Source organism: Haliaeetus albicilla, chromosome 1 (assembly GCF_947461875.1).
Source record: "Haliaeetus albicilla chromosome 1, bHalAlb1.1, whole genome shotgun sequence".
NCBI lineage: Eukaryota > Metazoa > Chordata > Aves > Accipitriformes > Accipitridae > Haliaeetus > Haliaeetus albicilla.
Genome location: NC_091483.1, coordinates 84954400 through 84976681, shown reverse-complemented (window position 1 = coordinate 84976681; position 22282 = coordinate 84954400). Strand labels below are relative to the sequence as shown.

Here is a 22282-nt window from a genome sequence, read left to right as displayed (position 1 = left end):
AGACTCCAGGCATTATAGTCCATATCCACATTATGTAGCAATGATGGAGTTGTGTTGACAGAAAAGCAAAGCGCAGCCCAATAAATTAAATGTTATTATTATGCCAATATGTAGAATCATAGAATATCGTGAGTTGGAAGGCACCCATCAGGATCATCGAGTCCAACTCCCTGCTCCTCACAGGACTACGTAAAAACTAAACCATATGACTCAGAGCATCCTCCAGATGCTCCTTGAACACTGACTGGTTTGGTGCTGTGACCACTTCCCGGGGGAGCCTGTTCCAGTGTCCGACCACCCTCTCAGTGAAGAGTCTTTTCCTAATGTTCAATCTAAGCAGAGAACCTTTATGGATGGGAAACCCAACTGAGAAAGGCAGAGTGGAGGTACAGCACCGGTGAGTGGAGAAGGATGCTGACAGCATCTACAAAATGCTAAGGAAAACCCAAGAGGCCTCAGGTCTCTGCCAGGGCAGCAAATACAATCACAATAACAGGAGAATTCAGTCAACCCCCCAGAGACTCACCAATGTGAAACCAGGTTCAATGCAGAAATGATGCTCGAGGTCCCACGTAGGACCTCTCCCTGTGCCGTGTCCTCAGCCAGGAAACAGGGCTATCCGTGAGTCCTGCTCCGCCGTTCCTGGACAACGAGCCTTGGCACAAGCAGGAGGAAACCAGGGATTGCCGGGGATGGGGGTCTGGGCTCTGCAGAGCCCCTCAACCGCGCTCAGCCCTGCTGTTCCTCTCCCTCCTGGGGCTGGCCACGTAGATGTGTGCAGGTTGGCAGTGATGAGATTGCAGAGAGAAATCCAAAGGCAATCAAAAGGGATTTCAGGGCACTGGGACGATTAGTAGAAAGATCAGGAGCACAGGTAGTGTTTTCCTCAATCCCTTCAGTGGCAGGGAAATACACTGAAAGGAACAGGAAAACACACCTGGTTAATACGTGGCTCAGAGGCTGGTGCCATTGGTGGAATTTTGGGTTTTTTGATCATGGGAAGGTTTACACAGCACCGAGCTTGCTAGCGACAGATGGTGTCCAGCTATCTCAAAGGGGTAAGAGAATCCTCGCTCATGAGATGGCGGGGCTCATAGAAAGGGCTTTAAACTAGGTTCGAAGGGGGTAAGGGATAAAACTGGGTGCACCAGAGATGAGCCTGGGGGCAGTATGCTGATGTTAGGGGTGGATTCGATAACCCAGCTCAAATGCATCTATGCCAACACATGCAGCATGGGCAATAAACAGGAGGAACTGGAAGCCATCGTGCAGCAGAATAGATATGACTTAGTTGCCATCACGGAAACATGGTGGGATGACTCCTATGACTGGAGTGCTGCAATGGATGGCTACAAGCTCTTCAGAAGGGATAGACAAGGTAGAAGAGGTGGTGGGGTGGCTCTCTATGTTAGGGAATGTTTTGACTGTACAGAGCTACATGATTCTGATGACAAGGTGGAGTGCTTATGGGTGAGGATGAGAGAGAAAGCCGATAAGACAGATATTGTGTTGGGAGTCTGTTATAAACTGCCCAACCAGGTTGAAGAGATGGATGAATGATTCTACAAGCGGTTGGCAGTAGTCTCAGAATCGTGTGCCCTTGTCCTCGTGGGGGACTTTAACTTTCCAGACGTCTGCTGGAAATACAACACAGCAGTGAGTAAACAATCTAGGAGGTTCCTGGAGTGTGTGGAAGATAACTTCTTGACACAGCTGGTGGGTGAGCCAACCAGGGGAGGAGCCTTGCTAGATCTGTTGTTTATGAACAGGGAAGGACTGGTGGGAGGTGTGATGGTCGGAGGCCATCTTGGGCTTAGCAACCATGAAATGACAGAATTTTCAATTCTTGGTGAGGCAAGGAAGGTGGTCAGCAAAACCACCACTATGGACTTCCAGAGGGCAAACTTTGGCCTCTTCAAGGCACTGGTTGAGAGATTCCCTTGGGAGATGGTCCTGAAGGCCAAAGGGGTCCAGGAGGGATGGACATTCTTTAAGAAGGAAATCTTAATGGCTCAGGACCAGGCTATTCCCATGTGCCGCAAGTCGAACCGCCGAGGAAAACGACTGGCCTGGCTGAACGGGGAGCTTTTGCTAGGAGTCAAGAAAAAAAGGAGAGTTTATTGTCTCTGGAGGAAAGGGCGGGTAACTTGGGAGGAGTACAGGGATCTTGTTAGATCATACAGAGAGAAAATTAGAAAGGCAAAAGCTCAGCTAGAACTAAATCTGGCCACTATTGTAAGGGACAACAAAAAATGTTTTTACAAATATGTTAACAGTAAAAAGAATCCCAAGGAGAATATCTTTCCTTTAATGGATACAGAAGGGAATGTAGCAACCAGAGATGAGGAAAAGGCCAAGGTGCTTAATGCCTTCTTTGCCTCAGTCTTTAATAGGGAGACCAGTTATCCTCAGGGTACTCCACCCCCTGAGCTGGAAGGCGAGGATGAAAAGCAGAACATACCCCCCCTTAATCCAGGAGGAAATAGTTTGGGACCTACTACGCCATCTGGACACTCAGAAATCTGTGGGACCTGATGGGATCCATCCAAGAGTACTGAGGGAACTGGCAGAGGTCCTTGCCAAGCCATTCTCTATCATCTATCAGCGATCCTGGTCAACAGGGGAGGTCCCAGAGGACTGGAGGCTTGCCAATGTGACTCCCATTTATAAGAACGGTCAGAGGGAGGATCTGGGGAACTACAGGCCTGTCAGCCTGACCTCGGTACCAGGGAAGATTATGGAACGGTTCATCTTGAGTGCACTCATATGGCAAGTCCAGGATAAGAAGGGGATTGGGCCTGGTCAGCATGGGTTTACGAAAGGCAGGTCCTGCTTGACCGACCTGATCTCCTATGACCAGGTGACCCGCCTAGTGGATGAGGGAAAGGCTGTGGATGTTATCTACCTTGACTTCAGCAAGGCCTTTGGCACTGTCTCTCATGGCATACTCCTTGAGAAACTGGCGTCTCATGGCCTGGATAAGTGCACTCTTCACTGGGTGAAAAACTGGCTGGATGGATGAGCCCAGAGGGTTGTGGTGAATGGGGTGAAACCCAGTTGGCGGCAGGTCACAAGTGGTGTTCCTCAGGGCTCAGTGTTGGGGCCAGTTCTGTTTAATATCTTTATTGGTGATTTGGATGAGGGGATCGAGTGCACCCTCAGCACGTTTGCAGACAACACCAAGTTGGGAGGCAGGGTCGATCTGCTCGAGGGTAGGGAGGCTCTACAGAGAGATCTGGACAGGCTGGATCGATGGGCTGAGGCCAATCGTATGAAGTTCAACAAGGCCAAGTGCCAGGTCCTGCACTTCAGTCACAGCAACCCCATGCAGCGCTACAGGCTTGGGGAAGAGTGGCTGGAAAGCTGCCCGGCAGAGAAAGAACTGGGGGTGCTGGTCAACAGCTGGCTGAATATGAGCCAGCAGTGTGCCCAGGTGGCCAAGAAGGCCGACGCCATCTTGGCCTGTATCAGAAACAGTGTGGCCAGCAGGAGCAGGGAGGTGATCGTCCCCCTGTACTCAGCACTGGAGAGGCCGCACCTCGAGTACTGCGTTCAGTTTTGGGCCCCTCGCTACGGGAAAGACGTTGAGTTGCTGGAGCGTGTCCAGAGAAGGGCAACCAAGTTCATGAGGGGCCTGGAGCACAAGTCTTATGAGGAATGGCTGAGGGAACTGGGGCTGTTTAGTCTGGAGAAAAGGAGGCTGAGAGGAGAAGGGGGTTGTAGTCAGGTGGGTGCTGGTCTCTTCTGTCAGGTAGCTGGAGATAGGACAAGGGGAAATGGCCTAAAGTTGAGGCAAGGGAGATTTAGGTTAGATATTAGGAAAAATTTCTCTACTGAGAGGGTTGTCAAACATTGGAATGGGCTGCCCAGGGAAGTGGTTGAGTCACCATCACTGGAGATATTAAAAAAGCGAGTGGATGGGGTACTTCAGGACATGGTTTAGTGGGCATGGTTGATGGTTGGACTCAATGATCTTGAAGGTCTTTTCCAACCTAAATGATTCTATGATTCTATGATGTGGCTCAAGAGATAACCAGCAAAACCCAGCTCTGCCGTAGAGCCCACCCTGCAGCCAAAACCAAGAGACTTCTGAACACAAAAGCCCCACAAAAAATGTCCATTATGCTAACACTTAACTAGAGAAAAAGGTCTTAAATGGGAAAACAAAACCCCACGTTAAAAGGAAGTTAAATGGAGCAGCTAAAAGGGGAGGGCTTGCAGGTGAAGTGGAGAACTTGGAGAAGTGCCGTGTGGGCCTGCAGGGACCCTCAGTGGTGGCCCCTCACTGTCCCAGTGCACCCAGGGCTGCCTCCAATTCAGTGCTGGCAGCTGGCTCTGAGCTGGCTGGCAACTCGCCTGGAGCTCAGGGGGTGCTGGGGATGGGGACAGCACCGTCACCGCAGCAGCTGGTGGCCAAGATGGGGGGGTCCATGCCCTGGGGAGGGGGAGCAGGGAAGGAGAAGAGCAGGGGAGGAGGAGGATGAAGGTCTGCCCACCGCAGGGCCACTGGCCCATGCCGAGGGGTGCAGGGGGGGCTGGGGGGAAACGTGCCTCCAGGCTTTTTAGCTATTTGTCCATTTGTCAGAAAAGCAGTTTCTGCACATTTGAAGATATTTCCAGTGCCTGTGTCAAACACGATGGTGGTTTGGGACGAAATGGGGAAAAAAAACAAAAACCAGAAGTCCTGTAATACCACATCCTGGTGTTACCAGAGCAGAGCATGGGCAGCTGGGGGCCTAGGGAGAGCGTGGTGCCGGCACCGGCGAGGTCTGTTCCATTGGTGGTGGTGCCAGGTGTCCCGCCACAGCATGCAGGGTCGGTGCTGGGAGGAGCTGGGTGTCCCCAGGCAGACCCTGTGGCAGCAGGCACAGACCCCTGCTTTGGGGTTCACCGCCAGCAGGGATCTCCAGCCTGCACGGTGCTGCCGGCAAGTGCCCGTCACAGCCCCCAGCACGGTCCTGTGACAGGCGGCTTCCCCCAGTGCCAGACGGCAGCTCCCCACTCCTGACATGGCACGGATCCTGCCAGGATGGCGCCTGTCCTGGGCATCCCTCCCCATGCCCTCTGCGTGGCTTCCCAGCCAGGCAGAGCACTGCCTGCACACATCGCCAATGTAACGGTGATGAATATGATGATGATGATGATGATAATAATACTACCACCACCAGCCCTTCTCCTTGTTGATAACAGCATGCTGCCAGCCCTGTTTGAAGCCTGCCTGCCCTCCTGGCAGATAAGGATGATGGCTCAGAGTCCGGCACCGCGTCGGGCACGCCGGGCTGGGTGCATCCCCCCCTTCTCTGCCACCGCTCACCGGGACCAGGGAGCCAGTTCCCTGCCGGGATTCAGGGGTTCCCCCAAGATTTCTGCGCCTGAGGGTGGGAAACGCAAACTGCAATTGAGATGTGCTTTGGGACAAAAACCACAGGGTCAGGGTCGAGTGCCACTCGTCAGCAGACGATTCCGCTCGGGGTGGGGTGACACATGTGACGCTCCAGCCAGTGGCGGGAACCAGCACCCACAAGCTGCTGCGGGTGCCTGGCTGCCAGTTTCCCTTCCTGGCACTTTGGGTTGCCCTCGCCGGCGTGCGCCAAGGCTTCGTCAGGAAGCGGCTCCCCGTGCCGTGCCGGCCACCAGGGATGGCCGCGGCAGGACCGGACCTGTACGAGAGCCTGCAGATCCGCTACCCACCCAGCCCCGCTCGAAGTAAGCCCAGCCTTGCTGGGATGCTGAGGGCAGGAGCAGGCAGCTGGCTGATCCCCTTCCTTCCCCAGCCCTCTGCCAGCAGTGCCGGGGTCCCCGGGGTGGCTCGGCCCCGGCTCAGGGCATCTCTGGCTTCTCTCCCGCAGCGCCGGCGCTTGGGTCCCCTCTGGCCGCATCCCGCTGGACGCTGGGCACCGTCCTGGCCGTGGGCACGGGGGTGATCCTGGTGCTGGGGGCTGCCCTGGCAGTCCTCATCACCCTGCGTAAGTGCCGCCAGGGCTGGGGCGGGGGGGGGGGGGGGGGGCGGTGATGCCTGGCAGGGGCCAGGAGCAGGCAGGGGCTGGGAGCAGGCAGGAGCCTGCAGGCAGCTCTGGCAGGGCACTGACCCGCTGCCCTTCCCTTCCCAGATGTGCAGGGCCAGGCGGAGCTGTGGGCAGCACGGGCAGAGCTGGCGGCAGTCAGGGCCCCTCTGCTGCCTGACCCCAATGGTGAGTGGGACCCTGGGGCTGCCCTCAGTACCCCAGCCCCTACCCGCAGCCCCCTGCCCGCAGCCCCTGCCTTCCAGCCCCTGCCTGCTACCACAGCCCCTGTCCCCAGCCCCTGTCCCCAGCCCCTACACGCAGCCCCCTACACGCAGCCCCTGTCCCCAGCCCCTGTCCCCAGCCCTTGCCCACATCCCCTGCCCGCATCCCCTGCCTGGGGTGGTGGGCAGGCCACTGCTGGCTCCTCTCCCTGACCCCATGGCAGGTCCTTGGAGCCCCAGTGAGAGCCCAGCAGCAGTGCAGAGGCAGAAGGAGCAGCTCGGTAATGTCCCTGGTCTGGGGAGGGATCACGTCTGGGATGTCTGGGATGACACCCATCCCTGGGCCGCCCTGGCCCCGGCAGCTGTCACCCCATCCCCACGGCTGCCCACTCCCCAGGGCGGTGGCTGCAGGGACTGTCCCTGGGCTGGCGGTACCACCGGGGGAAGATCTACTACTTCTCAGGGGAGCAGAAGCCCTGGGGTGACGCGGAGGCCACCTGCCGCTCCACGCACTCCCACCTCACCTCCGTCACCAGCCCCGAGGAGCAGGTGGGTGCTCGGGGCTGCAGCACCCATCGCTGCCTTCTCCTGCGCTCCCTCCTGCCCATGCACCTTTTTGGCCAACACTCCCTCCTGTCTGTGCCCCCTCCAGCCCACAATCCCTCCTGCCCATGCATCCTCCTGCCCACAATCCCTCCTGCCCACAATCCCTCCTGCCCGTGCATCCTCCTGCCCGTGCATCCTCCTGCCTACAATCCCTCCTGCCCATGCATCCTCCTGCCCGTGCATCCTCCTGCCCACAATCCCTCCTGCCTGCACCCCTTCCTGCACATGCACCCTCCTGCCCACCCCCTCTCCTACCCGTGCCCTCCCCACCTGTGCCCCCTGCCCATGCCCCCCCCCCCATGCCCCCTCTGCCCGCACCCCTGCCCTGTCCTGCAGGACTACCTGGCGCAGGAGACGAGGGGAAAATCTTACTGGATCGGACTGGCAGCCACAGGCCCCGGGGGCTCCTGGCACTGGGTGGATGGGGCTCCCTATTCCCAGGCCCAGAGGTGAGCTTGGGGGTGGGGGTGGGGGAAGACCAGCAGCCCCAGCACCCCCCCCCCATCCGCTGACCTCACTCTGCCCCGGCAGTTTCTGGGCACCGGGGCAGCCGGACAGCACGGATTATGGGCGCTGGGGCGGGGAGAACTGTGCCCAGATCCACCCCGTGGGCAACGGCCTCTGGAACAACCATAACTGCAGCTTCAGCTTCCCCTGGATCTGCAAGAGGGACCTGAGCAGGCCCTGATGCCACGCTGCCGGCTACGCTGCCGGATCCACCGCCGGCCATGCTGCCGGTGTGCTGCCAGCCCCGTGGCACGTGTGCTGGGATGAGCCCCCCAGGGACCTCCGCTCCTCCCTGAAGCAGGGCAGCTCCCAAGCGAGCACCCATGCCACGACGCTGATGCTGTCATCGGTGCTCCGAATCCCGGTGCCATCCCGGTGCTGCCCCCCCCCCGCACCGAGAGCACTTTGCTCAGCTCTGATTAAACTGCTCCTGCTGTACCTCCTCCGGCTGCCTCTTGCCTTCCCCATTGAGGGGGGGTTGGCTCCATCGCCCCTACGGCCCCCAGCATGCAGTGAGGTCCCTCCCAGCCCCTCTACCCTGCTCACCTCGGGGACCTTTGCTGGCATCAACCACGGTGCCACAGCTCTCACGTTGTGGGGGTCCCACAAGTGCCGCGGGAGGGACAGATCCATCCCCTTGCCCTGCGAGTGCGGTGGGAGGGGGTACCGGGACCCCTCTGCGCCTGCAGCCCCCACCGGTGTGCCTGGCCAGATCCCACTCAGCATCACGGACAGAGAGACCCACCAGAGCTGAAGCCTGGCACTGCCGATGCCCAGCACTGCTCCCTGGGCACTTCAGCTTTACCAGTGTGGTTATGGGGGGAAATGTTTTGGGGTCTGTCCCCCCCAGCAGCCCCTCCACAGGGTCAGGCACATCCCTGGCACGCCAGCATGCCGGCGGTGGCAGGAGAACCGGGCATGATGTCTCCTGGCTTCCCGGCTTTTCCGGCACCCAGAAACTGCCGGGGCAGGATTCTGCTCACCACTGTGCCCTGCAGAGCTGGGCAGGTGGGTACCGGCTCCTGCCACCTCCCAGGGTGTCACGCGCGTCCCCTGGCCCCAAGCGGCATCATTTGGGGACAACCAACCCCCTGTGCTGGGCACACAGCCACGTCCTGCCCTGCTACCCGTTTATTTAATCCTCCACCCCGGTGACCCTGATGCAGCAGGGCTGGTTGTACCCACCCTGGCTGTCCTGTCCCCCCCCGGGTTCCCTCCTGTCCTGAGGTGATGGATCCCCATCTCTGGCCATCCTGTCCCACAGCAGAGGGGACCTGCGCTGCCCTTGGCCACTGCTCCCCCACTGGGGACCCCCCCACCTTCCCCGTAGCACCCAGACAGGGAAACCCCAACCCGGGGTCCCTCATGGGGAGGGGATGGAGGTGCCCAGCACCCATCCATCCTTTGGGCTGGCAGGTGAGAGGTTTGCAGAAGCCCCCATGGGAGAACGACCTCTTTTTTAACGTCCATTTACGGCCTTGCAGAGCCACCACCCCGCTGTCCTGCGTGGATGAAGCGGTTCAGGAACGCGGCGCCATCGCAGCTCTGGATGGATTTTTATGGGGACGGCTATTAGTGCTACCCAACCCTCCCACAACGGCACTGGGGGGGGATAAATGGATTAAAAACCTGCTCTTTGCTGGCTCCTTGCTCTTTATTCCTGAGCTGCTTTTCCTATCCCTCCCACCAGGGCTTGGCAACCACCTCGGATCCCTCCCTTGTCTCTCCCCTCACCTCTGAAATATCAGAGGGGGTGCCACCCATAGCTCAGCGGGATGCTTTGATGCCCATCTCCCGGTCCATCGCCTGAAGGAAACGTTCATTGAGGAAAAGCATCTGCCCGTGGGGCAGGAGACGATCGAGGAGGAGGTCGGCGGTCTCGGGTCGGAGCAGGACATCGGCACCAGGGCTGAGGAGTCGGAGGGAGACGAGCAGGCGGGGGGCCAGGCGGCGTAGGGTGATTTCGGCCAACGATAGATTCTCTTGGGGGTCACAAACCAAGGCAAAGGCGAGGGCCAAAACCGACAGCCAGGCTACCGTCGTTCGTTCGGGGAAGGGGTCCCCGGGGGGCAGCTGGAAAAGTCCCCCCGGGGCATCTTGGAGCGAGATTGGTTCGTCGGGGAGCTGGGGGAGCTGGGAGGAAGACGGACGCCCCAAAGACGATTGAAGCAGCCGGCACTGGGAGGCCACTTGCCTGGGAGAGAAGAAGGGGGGGGGACACCCTCGTGTTAAGAACCCCCCCCCCAATCCAGGGATAGCATGACCCCCTCTATTGGGGGTCCCGCCAAGCCCTGTCCCCCCAAAAAGGGGGGCTGTCACAATTCTGGGGGTCCCACTGAGCCCAGACGCCCCCCCCAAAGAAGGAAGGGGGACGACACACGGACACCCACAGAGAGGGGGTGTCACAGCCCCAGGGGTCCTGTTGAGCCCAGACCCCTTAAAAGGAGAGGACGGGGGGTCCCATAGAGGGGGGGTCACCAACCCCGGGGGTCCCGCCGAACCCAACCCCCCCCCCCCGCGGGGTAGGGTGAGGGGGGAGTGGGGGGGGGTCCCGGGTACCTGGCCACGGCCAGCAACTCCTCCTTGCGGCGGAGGCGCTGCCGGGGGGGTCCCCCGGGTCGGGGGGGGGTCCCGAAAGTCCGGGCGTAGAGGAGGCGGCAAGGGGCGGGGCTAGAGGGGGCGTGGCCGGGCGTGGCAGGGGCGTCCGCCCCGCCCAGCGCCAGCAGGATGAACGCCCGCACCATGGCAACGCCGCTCGCGACCCCCGGCCCACCGCCCAGGTCACGTGGCAGGGGGGAAGGCGGAGTCGATCCCTCTTCCTCCACTCCGCCGGTTGCTATTGGCCGGCGGGAACGTTGTTCGGATTGGCGTAGCGCGGGAAAGGCCAAGCCGATGAGGAAGGGAACGGCGTCGGGGATTGGTGGAAACCGGGAAGTGTGGGGCGGGGGGCGCGGGGAACTTAGCCCCCACCCTTCTGCCGGGTCGCGATTGGCCAAGGCTAGGCGGGCGGCACGCCGATTGGCGGAGAGGGGCTAGTGGGCGGGATAGGAAGTACGGCCCTGAGAGGGATGGCATGGCCGGCTGGCGGACAGGATCACCGGGGAGGGTGACAGGGCCTGGGGGACACAGGATCACCCGGGGGGTGTGTGTGTGTGAGACAGGGCCAGAGTGGGGGTGCCCCCCCCCAGGCAGCCGTGTCCTGGCCCTGGGACACCCCCCCCGCCCCATCCCTCCTCCCGCCCCCTGCACAGCCCTGGGGATTGGGAGTGTGTGTGGGGTCCACCCGTGACCCGCAGCCCCTGCCCCATGTCCGCCCGCGTCCCCCCCGTCCCGGTCCTGGGAGTGGGGCCAGGCTGCCCCACATGGGCACAGGGCCTCCACCGGCGTGATGGAGGGGGGGGCAGGCAGGAGTGGGACAGAGGTTTTAGGGTCCCCTGCCCCAGCTGCCCCACCCCCGCAGGAACAGCATTAAATGGGATATTTGTCCCTGCCCCCTGGGGAAGCCCCCAGCCCCACAGGGATGCTGTCACCCCCCCCCCCCCCAACCAGCTCTCCCCAAGCCTCTCCAGCCCAGCCACCCCAGGATTGGGGAGCACCCACCCCACGCAGCCCCCCTTTGCTTTGCAGCACATCCAGACACAGGCCCAGGGTTTGTTCTCCCTCCTGAATGAATTGTTAAAAAAAAAAATCATTAAAAAAAAAACCCAAAAAAACAAACAAAACAAAATACAAGGGTACAGCCCAACAGCGGCAGCTCCCAGCCGAGGAAACGCTTCTTGCCCTCCGCAGTTCATGGTGCTTCAGCAGCTGGTTAGTAGGCAAGTGCTGGGCCCCATGGCATCCCCACGGGTGGTGCTGCAGCCCAAACCACTGCCCCGATCCAGGTTGGGGGCTGGGGGGGTGAAGCCCCTCCTAACCCCCTGAAGTTCACAGCTGGCTTGGAAGTCGAGAACAAACTTTAAATAAGGGGGGGGTGGCAAAAAACCCCAACAACAAACAGACAAGCAGACAAAATGGGGGGGGGGGGTGGTAAAAAACCCCAACAACAGACAGACAAAAAAACCAAAACACTGAACAAACCCAGGCTGATGCAGTCGGTGACTGTTACAGGGGGCACCCACAGGGTGTCCAGCCCCAGGCATCTGCCCCCACACCCCACCAGTGGAGAAGGGCCAGGGCTGGGGCCCTGCAGCACCCACCAGCTGCAAAGGGGGTTTAAGTGCTTTTCTGCAACAGTTCTGCCAATTAAGCTCTGCCAGGGGCTTCCAGCCCTCCTGGGGGGCTCCCTGCCCTCCCTGGGGGCACCCAGCCCCAGAGAGGGGCTGCTCAGCTCCATGCCCCCCCCACTCAGGGCTCAGGGGGCATCTCCTGCAGCCCAGTGGCTTTCCCAGGGCTGGCACCCTCCAAGCCCAGGGTGCAAGGGCAAGGGGCTAGATCAATGGCTTGGGGGGGCTGCCCCACAGAGCTGGGGGGGAGGGGGGCAGCCTGTACTTACCACAGCACTGCCTGCCCCCCCCCCCAGCCCCAGAGGAACATTGAATCTGGCAGTGACTTATAGCCTGGGGTGGAGGGAACAGGCCCAGGCATCCCCCCCACCCCACTACAGCCCCCAACCACCCTTTAGGTTTTACCCTAAACCCTTTTGAGGGTAAAAAAGTGTAAAACCACAACTATGCCCCCCCTCACCACCCTGCTGCTGACAGTCAGTGATGCTGTGCAGGGCACCCAGCAGAGCAAGGTGGGGGGGGGGGAGCAGGTTTTGGGCTGGGAGATGTTGCCTGATGGCAGCCCCGGGGTAGGTTGGGGGCTGCGGGGGTCCCCCGGAGCCATCAGAAGTTCTTGAGGCGGCTGTAGAGCTCCCGCTTGCTACGCTCGCCCGCCCAGGTACGGCTCTTCAGGCGGAACTTGCGCAGGTCCTCCTTGAAGTCCTCGTGGTGCATGGGGCGATAGTCCTGGGGCTCGCAGTGCGACTGGGCACCCGCGGCCCCGTCAGCGCCCGCAGCGCTGCCCCCAGCCCCCACCCACCCACCCACCGGCAAACCCAGCACCCCAGGGCCCCCAAGTGCAGCCCTGTGCCCCTGGAGGTACCATCCTCATGGAGGATGCTCAGAGCCTGACCCTTCCTTCCACCCCACAGAGCCGGGTTTGGGGAGGGGAGAGGGTGTTTCCCCCCCCGCCCCCAGCCCTTGCCCTCCTGCCAGGGATCCCCCTCCCACATAGGGGGCAAAGGTGGGGGGGGCTCACCTGGTACTGGGGGAAGAACTCCCGGTACCCCCCCTTCAAGATGTAGAGCTCAGGGTAGTGGAGGTGGGGGTACTCATTACAAGCTCGGTCCTTCTCCCTGAGGAACCGGCACCTGTGGAATAGGGGAAGGTGATGGGAAGGGGCTGTGGCAGGGTTTGTCACCAAGTCAGGATCCAGCCATGCCCAGGGGGTCCAGCAGACCCCAGCATCCACCTTTCCCCCCCCACCAACTCACATCCTGGGCCCCCTCTCAGAGGAGAACTCGCAGTGGAAGATGACTATCACCCTCTTGCTGGCATCAAAGGGCACGATGGGCTTCTTCAGCAGGAACTCCTCCATGTCCTGCTCCATCGGCAGGTTGATGGCACCCTGGGGAGGAAGAGGCAGCTTTCATCCCCACTGCTGTCTCCCGTTTCATCCGGGGGGGAGGTGTCAGTATGCTGCCCCCAGCCTCCCCCCCCCACCCAGCATCACCCCATCTACTGGGGCACCATCACCTTTCCTCCTTCCAGCTGGGGCTCAGCACCTTTGGGGAGGCTGCTCAACTCCTGGGGGGGGGGGGGGGGGCAGGGGGCTCAGCCCCTCTGAAGTTTGATGGGTTTGAGACCCCCCCACCTCACAGGACCCTCCAAGCCCCAGCCCTGAGGGGCACAGCGGCAGTTCTGACCTTGATGTGGCCTCCCTCGTACTCGTAGGGGTACCTGCAGTCCACAATCACGCAGCTCTCGATGAGGCTGCTGAACTGCCCCGTCAGCACTGCTGCCATCTGCGGGGGGAGCCCGTCACCAAGGTGGGGGGGAGACATGGGGGGGGCCAGGCAGGCAGCCCCACGGGGGCTTTTTGGGGAGAGGCTGCTGCTCCCTTACCATTTCAGGGGAAATGTACTTCAGGTCCTGGTGTTTCCCCTCTACTGTCTGCAGGAGGTAAGCCTGGAGGAGAGGCAAGGTGCTGGGTCAGGATCCATCCTGGGGAGACCTCCCGGAGCAGGGGCTGTCACCCCGCTCCCGCAGCCCAGAAGACCCCCCCCTCCCCTGCAACATCTGCTCCCTGCAGGGGTGGGTGGGCAGTCTGCCCAGGAGACATATGGCTGCTGCACGGTGCTGGCACTGGAGGAGCAGCAGTCAGGCTCTTCATGTCCTATGGGGGCTGCAGGCTGGAAAGTCATAGCCCCAAGTCCCCTCGTCCCTAAGCAAGGGCCACCAGCTGGGTTTGGGCTCTTGTACCAGTGCAAGGCTCTGCTGATGGTCCCTCTGGTTTCAGGGGAAGTGGGGGGGGCAGCACCCCCAGGCCTGCAGCATCCCCATGGCCCTACCTTGGAGAAGTCCCCGATGAGTTCCCGGTGGTCGTTGGCCAGCAGGTTCTCAATCTCCTCATGGCAGAAGGACCTGGAGCGCAACAGCCACGGTTTCTGCGGAGACATCTCCCTCGGTGTTAGCAAGGGCTCCACAGCAGAGCCAGGTCAGTCCCACCAGGGACAGGCTGGACCCCAGCAAGGACATCTCACCCAGACATTTCCCCATCACCCACCGGCTCTGCCGCCGCCTCCTTGCTGGGGGTACTAGCCACACTCCTCCGCCGCTTGGTTTCGACAGGGGTGTCCCTGTCCTGGGGCCGGTCTATCCGCTTCAGGATAGGTCTGATGACACTGGTGGGCATCGAGGGCGAGCGGAAAAGCTGCCGGCACTTGCTGCGCTTCACGAGACGCTGTGCAGGGAGAGCGTGTGCTGCTGCCTGGGGGTGTGGCATCCCCCTGCATCCCCCTCAGCATCATGAGGGTGAGGAGACAACGGTCCCATTCTGGTAGCCACACACCACCCAGGATGAGCCCACAGCCCCTGGGGCTGGTGCTGCTCACCAACCAGCCCTTTCACCCTCACCCCCAGACCCCCACTTCAAGACGCCTCAAGGCTCCCACATACCAGCTCTGCCTCCTCCTTCCTCACCAGCGGTGCGGTCAGCAGGTTCTCCATCCCCTGTGGCACACTGGCATCGCTCTGCCAGGGCAGCAGCCAGGAAGGCCATAGGGGAGAGGCAGAGGAGAACATGAAGGTGACAAGTCCCACCAGTTGCTTCCCACCCCCTCAGGCAGGGATGGACCCCATGGACTCCGCAGGTGGAAGAGCCCTCCCTACCTTCATCTCCTCCTCATGCAGGATCTCCACGAAGCCATCATCTTCCTCCTCAGACATGGAGGAGGTCAAGGAGCCCTGGCGCAGTATGACGGGGCTCTGGCCTTCGGGGACATTTTCCTTCTCGGGGGTGTCAAACTGGGGAGGACACAGCCCACAGCTCAGGAATGAGGCCAGCCCCATGCCAGGCCTGTTTGGAGACAGGGTGCCCCTACAACCCCCCAGGCTGTGACCCCACAGCCCCTTCAGCTCCCACATCCACAGGTCTCCAGGGCAAACGTGGAGGTTGGAGCAGCAGGTCCCAGCTCAACAACCCCTGCAGCGGGACCATCCATCCCTGGTGCCACCCCCCTCCCCAGACCCCCCCAGTCCCTCTCACCAGCAGGTCAGGCGCAGAGCCGGGTCTCCGGGCAAAGGGGTCCCTTCCCACAGCTCCATCACCAGTGGGCAGCTGGCTGCGCTGACCCGGCCTCTGTGGCTTCTTGAAGACAAACCCCTCCTGTGGTGGGGCGGGGGGACACACACAGCATTAGCATCCCCCTGCCCCTTTCCCAGCCCCCTCCCCGGCCTCGCTGCCCCCCTCACCTTGTCCTCAGGCTCCCTCCGGTCCCTCTGCTCACTGGCCCTGCAGTCATTGAACTCCCAGGAGTGGGAGATGTTCTTCAGGACCGGGCTGGCCCCCAGGAGCCGCGGCTGTGGGGCAGGCAGAGGGGTCAGAGGTGCTGCCCAGCCCCTGCTCTCCCCAGCTCCATCTTCCTCCCAGCTCAGCCAGGGGCTCAGCAGGATCCGGCCTCCCCCTGGCTCAGACCTGCAGAGCCCCCAGGACTTACCGGCAGCGAGTGGATCCTCCGGATAAGGAACTTATTGCTACAAGAAGCAGGGAAAGAAAAGAATTGAATGAGAGAAGGTGCCCTGGACCGGCAGTGTCCCACAACAACCCCCCCAGAGGCTGGCATGGCCGCCCCCCCATCCCTTGGGTCCCTGCAGCAGGGTGAGGCCTCCCCAGAGCTGTCACAGCTCCCAAAGGACCCCAGGGCAGCAACTCCTCCAGGCACTGAGAAGGAGGGGAAGGACACAGGGACAGCCTGGGCACGGGGACAGCCAGGCTTGTCAGGTCTCGCCACAGGGACAGAGGCCCTTCACTTACTCCTTGAGAACCCTCCCGGACTCCGGGATCGCTTTCTCGAAGCTGTGGGGAGAGGACAGCCAGGGTTAGGGGAGATGGCACCCCACACCCTAGCCCAGGCAGCCCAGGAGCCCCAGGGATGGGCAGCCCCAGCCCTTACAGTGCTCCCACCCCACACAGAGGCTGGCAGCCCCCCAGTGGGGGGAAAGCAGCCAAGCAGCCAGGGCTTTCAGCCCCACAAAGGGTTAAAGCCCCATCTGGACACTGCTGGTTTCAGGCTGGGGGACCCCAATCCCTGGCTGGGGTGGGGGAGCAGCATGCCAGGGTGGTCCAGGGCACCCCGCTGACCTCGCTCCATGCCCAGACAAAGCCAGCGGCAGGGCCCCGCACGGGGCAGCAGCAGCGCCCGCTCTCCACCTGTATGTAAATCCATCCACGGCGGGGATGCGGGGGATGTTGGCCGGCAGCCATATGGCCATGCCGGCAGCACGCCGCGGCAGGACGGGGACCAACATGTCCCCCGCGGCCAAGCACACCCAGCCCCACAGCTACCCCAGCCCCACCATCTGCCCCCAGTTAGTTACTCATTCACCCGGCACATCTGCCGGGGCCAGGCTCTGCCAACGGCCAGGCAAGCGGCAGAGGAGGGGGCCAGCAAAGCCACTGGCACAGCACCAGCATGGGGGGCCTCAACTGCAGCTCTCCAGTGGGGGGGAGGGGGGGGGGCAAGCAGTGGGCACAGCAGGCAGAGCCCCTCACCCCTGCACAGGGCAGCACCACAGAGCTTTGCTCTCAGCTGAAGCCTACACCCCCACCCTGCACCCCCCCACCCCATGGGGCCCCATGCAGCAGCACCCCAAGGCTCTCCGGGGATGCCAGAGGTGTTGGGAGCCCACAGAGGTGCTCAGCACCCTTGCCCCGCTGCGTGGCGAGGCGGCAGCCAGCCGTCCCTGCTCGCAAAGCCCGGAAGAAGATTTGGCCCAGCCGCGGCAAGGCAGCACCGTGAAGGCTTCCTGCCTGCACCCGCTGCCAGACCCCTGCCTGCAGCGGGGCTGTGATGATCCCCAGTGCTGACATCCCCGCTCTCCCCAGTGCAGGGTGGTTTCTCACCTCCCCAGAAGCAGATTTGGGGGGGATGAGGCATAGCCCCCCAGCAAGGCTGAGCCAGGCACTGCAGGCAGACCAGGGCAGGCAGGGCCCATGCTGCCTGCGGGAGGCAGGGGAGGGCAAGTGGGGGAGCCCCCGGAGGGGGGACAATGGGGCAAGGGGCACTCACACTTCCTCCAGCGCTGCGGGGTCCTCCTGCATGGGGGAGTCCAGCCCCACTCCTGGGGAAACAAGGGGCAGGGTAGCACAGTGTGGGGGGAATTGGGGCCCACTGGGGACATAGCCATGTTCTGCTCTGGGACCCGCTCCGGCACAGCACTGGCACTGCTCCTGCAGGGTCCTTTGCAGGATGTGGCCAGGCCAAGGAGCCCCCCACATCCCAGCTGTGCTTCCCCACTGCTCCAGCCAGCACCGAGGAGGCGGCCATGGCTGGTGGTACCTGCTGGGTGCTCATGGGGGGGGCCCTCACCCAGCCCCCCCCAGCATGGCAAGGGGGATAGCACTGACCCTGGAGCACCCATCCCAGCCAGGATGCCACCCCACGTCACCCCAACCAGGGACCCCACTGGGGTGGTCCATGGCCAAGTCCCTGGGGAGCAGGGCTGGGGGCTCTCACCCATCATCCCCCCCCAGGGAAGGGACCGCAGTCGGAAGCGCTGGGGAGGAAGTCCCAGTTTGAAGCAGGCGCGGGCTGAGCACCCGGCGGGACTGACTCAGAGCGGGGCCAGGAGCTGGGAGCAGAGCCCCGGCACCCACATGTACCCCAAGAAGCCCCCCCTGCCTCAACCTCCCTTCCTTGCCTCCCCAGCCGCTCGTCCAGCCCCCCCATGCCACAGCTCCCTCTGCACAGCCCCAGTCCGGGATGGGGAGGGGTGGGGGAGCCCGCAGCAGCAGCACCCATCACTCACCCATGTCCGAGGACTCGGAAGAGATGGAGTCCCGGGAGGAGACCGAGGCCACCGACTCCTGGGACAGGCTGGACCGCTGGCTCTGGAAGGACAGCCCCGCCGCCCTCCGCTTCGGGGTGTCCCAGTGCCTGCAGGCAGGGTGAAAGTGTGTGTGTGTGGGGGTCAGCCCGCCCCCTCGCCCCCTCCCCCAGGAGCAGTGGTTAATGGGGGGGCCCAAATCCATCTAACCCCCCCCTTCCCCCAGGCAGGGTCCCACCCCACACCCCCGGCCCCTCTCACCTGCCCAGCCCCGCCAGGTTGTTCATATCCAGCGCCAGGGTGGTGACCGGGGACCCGGGCAGCCCACGGCCCCGCGCCGCCATGCGGGTAGAGGAAAGCAAACCGGAGAGCAGTATTAAAATGTTAAATCCTTGCGGGGATCCTCTCCCCCGCTCGTCCCGGTTTTCCTCCGCGGAGGGGAGCTCGACCGCGCGCCCGCTCCCGGGTCCGTTTGAAGGGAACCGGCCGGGCGCGCGCCTGCCGCCGCCCCTATTTATATTCGAAAAATAACAGGGGAGCGGCGGGGCGGCAGCCAATGGGGCGGGGAGGGGCGGGGCCTGGCCGGGCTGGGGGGCGGGGCCACGGCGTGGCGGAGCGGGGGGGGTACGGGGGGGCATGGGCTAAAGTGGGGGCAGGGCACGGGGGGAGGGGGCATATGGCCGGGGGGGCCACATGGAGAGGTGCATGGCTGGGGGGGGACATGGAGGGGTGTGTGGCTGGGGGGGCACATGGAGAGATGCTTGGCTGGAGAGGGGAAATGGCCGGGGGGGGCACACAGAAGGGTGCATGGCTGGAGGGGGCATGGCTGGGGGGGACATGGCTGGGGGGGACATAGCTGGGAGCGACATGGAGAGGGGCATGTCCTGGGGGGGCACGCAGCTGGGGTGGGTGAACGGTGGGTGTGCGAGGGCAGACATGGATGGGTGTCTGTGAGCGATGGTGCAGCCCTGGGGGGGTCTCAGTGTTCGGACACGGGCCCCTCCTGGCCCCCCCCCCCTCAGTCCCCAGCCGCAGGCCAGCTCCCAGGCCAGGAGCGGGTGCTGGGGGGGTGCTGGAGGGTGCTGTGCTCAGCCCCAGTGCGAGCTGGGGTCAGACTGGGGGCCAGCCCCACGTTGGGAAGGGAAAGGAGCCACTCTCCCCCCCCAGCCCCAGGGAACAAGCCGGAAAGTCAAGACACCCCATCCCACCCAGACTGGCTCCCCAGCCCGCAGGGACCACCGCTGCCCCCCCACCACACGGCTGCCCCTCACCCCACTGTCCCCCTGGGGCTCCCAGCTGGGTGCCCCCCCCCCGGGCTCCTCCCGGCTTAGACATCCACCGGTGCCAAAGCCACGTGCCACCGGGCCACGGTGCTGCCCGAAACCCAAACCTGCTGCCCTGTCCCCCCAGCCCGCTCTCCCACCCCGTCCGTCTGTCCGCCTGTCTGTCTGGGGAGGGCGGCCGGCCAGACCCCTGCCCGGGGAGGGGGTCTCCAGTGTGGCGGCTGGGGGCTTTCTGATGGCAAACCGGACAGGAATGTGCTGGACGGCTGCGGCCTGGGTGGCCGTCCCGGTCTGTCATCCATTGTCCCCGGCCCCATTCTTTCCTTTCAGAGGGGAAAAGAAAAGAGGAGGGGGTGGCCGGGGTGGAGACCCCCTCTCCAGCCAGGGCAGGGGCAGGCGAGGGGGCAGCTCTCTCGGCTGGGGGCTGTTCAGCCCAACGACACCCCCGTAATGGCCAGATCCTGCTCTCCCGGAGCCCGTGCGAGGCATGGGGGTCCCGCATCCCCCCCCCCTTCCCAGGGACGCCAGGCAGGTCCCAGTGCAGCAGCGGGGCTGGGGGTCCCCGGGGTGTGGGGAGCAGGGCTGCAGCACCCCAGGGTGCCCCAGGGAGGAGGAGAGGTGGCCCTGGGGTGGTGGTGAGGGGTTCCTTGGCCCCCCAGCACTTCTGGGTGGCTGCGGGACATTCTCCCTGGCCACCAAGGGCTTTAATTGCTTCCAGCCACATGTGGCTGAGCCGGGGGGCCGAGGGGGGACCCAGCTCCGGTGGCTGCCCCGACCCTGCGCTGGGGGCCTCGGGGAGGGAAGGGGGGGGCCTCCGGCCATCTCATGGGGCTCTGCACGCGGCTGCGCTGTCAGGGAAGGGGCCACATGCTTAGCTCTCCCCCCCCCCCCCCAAACAGGGGGTTTTGGGGAGCGGGGCTGCAAGCAGGAGAGGGGAATGGGGGCCTCCCAGGGGGGCTGCAGAGCCCCTTGCCTGCAGCAGGACCCCCACAAGCCCTGTCTGCTCCTCTCTGTGGTGGGATGCAGGCCCCCCCAGAGCCCCCCACCTCCCCAGGGTGCTGCTGCCTGCCCTGGTGCAGGGGCTCCGGGCTGGAGCCGGGGCTCAGTGTGGGGGGGCTTCAGGGGCTGGAGGAGGCTGGCTCGCTTTAATGGCCGCACAGCAAGAGCTGCCATAAAGATTACTCTAATTAACGAGGACGGGGTGGGGGGCTGTTTGCAGTGCCAGGGCTGGGTTGGTGGTGGTGGCGGTGGGGGGGTCCCCCTGCCCCACAGCCCCATGATGTCCCACCCCACTGGATGGCTGCGGGTGTCCCACCGCCTCGCCTCGCCCCTCACCCAGTCTGGGCTGCCCCAGGAGGGGACCCTCACCTGGGGGACGAGCTCCCCCCCACCATTCAGGAAAAAATCCCACAGCATCCCCTTTTCCCTCTGGTTTCCCTCCCAGCCTGGGTGTTCTGGGCAGGGATTTGCACCAAAAATGCCGACATCTTCCACAAGAGCTTTCGCCTGGCCACAGAAAACCTGTTTTCTGCTCCAAAAGGCTTTCATGGCAAAGCATGCCCATCCAGCTGGTTTTTTTCCAAATTCCTTATAGCCGTGGCTGGTTATTCGCAGCAGGGGGCTTACTGCTGTGCATGAGGTGGCTGCAGCAGGACTCTGGTGCTCTTGGTGCTGGCACCGGGAATGGGATGATGCAGGGAAGCGGGAAGCAGGAGCCTTTTATGGGTGCTGGGTCCTCGGCACTGGCCCCAGGGGATCTGTGGGGCAGGGCTGGCCTCAGCCCCACATGTGGCATGGCGTGGCGTGGCGTGGCGTGGTGGCAGGGGATGCAGGACGGGACCAGTATCTGGCTCCATCCCTGCCGGTGCCCAGCGGTTGAGGGGTGGAGGGGTCCCCGGGGTCCAGCTCATGGGCAGCACACACACCGACATGGTCGGTGTCACCGCGGGCACTGCGAAGCCACCGGCTTGGAAATGTGGCATCTCTGGGTGGGGACCGCGGCCACACAACGGTGCAGGTGGTGAGCCGGGGGGGTGGTCACCCTCCTCCCAAGCCATGGAGTGTGTGGGGCTCTGGAGCACTTTAGCACCAAAATACAGGATTTGAGACATTTTAAAGACTGCAGATGTTGGCGAGCTGGAGGAACACAGGAGGAGGAGGGTGGCAGCGAGATGCCGAGGCGCCGGCAGTGATGGTGACACACAACATGGCTCTGCTGGCACAGCCGGGACCCATGGCCGTGGTGGAGGCTCTGGGCGAGGCTGCAATTTTAGGAGCTGTGGCCAGAGGTTCCTGGGGCTCCTGGAGCAGAACCTCCCCACCTCGAAGCATCCTTGGTGGTGGCGGGGAGGAAGTTGCGGTGGGGGGATGGCAAAAGGGCGTCTCTGTCCCCCCCTTCCTGTTTTGCTGCTTTTTGCTCTGTGCACCCAGGGGAGGCTGCGGCTGCCACCCACTCCTGCGACTCGGGGCCCCGGGGACGGCGGCTGCTGCGATGAGCCCTGCCCTGCCACGTCGAGGGGGTTTCTGGTTCAACACGCTGAATTTGGTTCTGATTTGGCCAAAAATAAACCCTTTTAGGCCGCTTTTGTCTGCAGCGAGAAGCAAACCAGGAGTGAAACCCTGTTGGCCCCCCCTTTTGCAGCTGCTGCGGCCAGAAGAGGGACAGGGTGAGGAAACTGAGGCACGCATCCTGCAGGACTGCTGGCGGCAGAGCCGGAGCTCCTGGGTCCAGGCCCTGCCGAGGTGAGGGAGCAGCAGGGACTGAGCAGGCGGCAGCGGCAGATAAACCACCCCACCGATGAGAGCTGTCCCCATGCTGTCCTCGTCCCACCTCGCTGGGGACCGAGCCACAGATGGGGCTTATCGGCACCCCCAGCGTCTCGCTCAGCCCCAGTATCGCTGCCCGCAGCGCCATAATCTGCCCATTCCTGCCTGTGTTCCCCGGGTGGCGGAGCAGTCCCATGGGGTGCCCGAGCCACGGCACCGACCCTGCACCTCCCGGCTTGGTTCGTGCCGCGCTTTCAGCCAGCAACGCTGCTTGGCTTCGTCAGGCGGGAGCCCGCAGCATGGTCGCCTGGGAGGCAGCCAGGCTCATGGGCTACTGCTGGGGCGACAGTGATGCTGGCGTC

The 22282-nt window shown here is 63.0% G+C and overlaps 3 protein-coding genes across 6 annotated transcripts; 1 reads left to right on the top strand and 2 right to left on the bottom strand.

Moving 5' to 3' along the window:
- The first annotated feature begins 4866 nt into the window (after nt 1–4866).
- Nucleotides 4867–8541, top strand: CD207 (CD207 molecule). Of its 2 annotated transcripts, XM_069797609.1 has the most exons (7): nt 4868–5706; nt 5850–5966; nt 6111–6191; nt 6451–6507; nt 6624–6775; nt 7169–7281; nt 7364–8541. In XM_069797609.1, the coding sequence occupies exons 1-7, from the start codon at nt 5640–5642 to the stop codon at nt 7518–7520; spliced, it is 744 nt and encodes a 247-aa protein (XP_069653710.1). In that variant the 5' UTR covers nt 4868–5639; the 3' UTR covers nt 7521–8541. The 2 variants fall into 2 exon arrangements, with proteins under 2 accessions (XP_069653720.1, XP_069653710.1); XM_069797619.1 differs by lacking the exon at nt 5850–5966 and having other exon boundaries at nt 4867–5706.
- Nucleotides 8542–8974: 433 nt separating this feature from the next.
- Nucleotides 8975–10142, bottom strand: AP5S1 (adaptor related protein complex 5 subunit sigma 1). Its single transcript, XM_069797626.1, has 2 exons — nt 9899–10142; nt 8975–9533 (listed from the first exon to the last, which is right to left on the bottom strand). The coding sequence occupies exons 1-2, from the start codon at nt 10081–10083 to the stop codon at nt 9107–9109; spliced, it is 612 nt and encodes a 203-aa protein (XP_069653727.1). The 5' UTR covers nt 10084–10142; the 3' UTR covers nt 8975–9106.
- Nucleotides 10143–11034: 892 nt separating this feature from the next.
- Nucleotides 11035–18360, bottom strand: CDC25B (cell division cycle 25B). 3 transcript variants are annotated; one of them, XM_069797577.1, is made up of 16 exons: nt 18133–18359; nt 17854–17981; nt 17115–17166; nt 15860–15901; nt 15543–15579; nt 15298–15405; nt 15092–15211; nt 14716–14850; nt 14503–14577; nt 14111–14287; nt 13896–13991; nt 13450–13512; nt 13251–13349; nt 12819–12952; nt 12584–12695; nt 11035–12309 (listed from the first exon to the last, which is right to left on the bottom strand). In XM_069797577.1, the coding sequence occupies exons 1-16, from the start codon at nt 18213–18215 to the stop codon at nt 12169–12171; spliced, it is 1602 nt and encodes a 533-aa protein (XP_069653678.1). In that variant the 5' UTR covers nt 18216–18359; the 3' UTR covers nt 11035–12168. The 3 variants fall into 3 exon arrangements, with proteins under 3 accessions (XP_069653678.1, XP_069653696.1, XP_069653688.1); XM_069797595.1 differs by lacking the exon at nt 13251–13349 and having other exon boundaries at nt 18133–18360; XM_069797587.1 differs by lacking the exon at nt 15860–15901 and having other exon boundaries at nt 18133–18360.
- Between the last annotated feature and the right edge of the window lie 3922 nt (nt 18361–22282).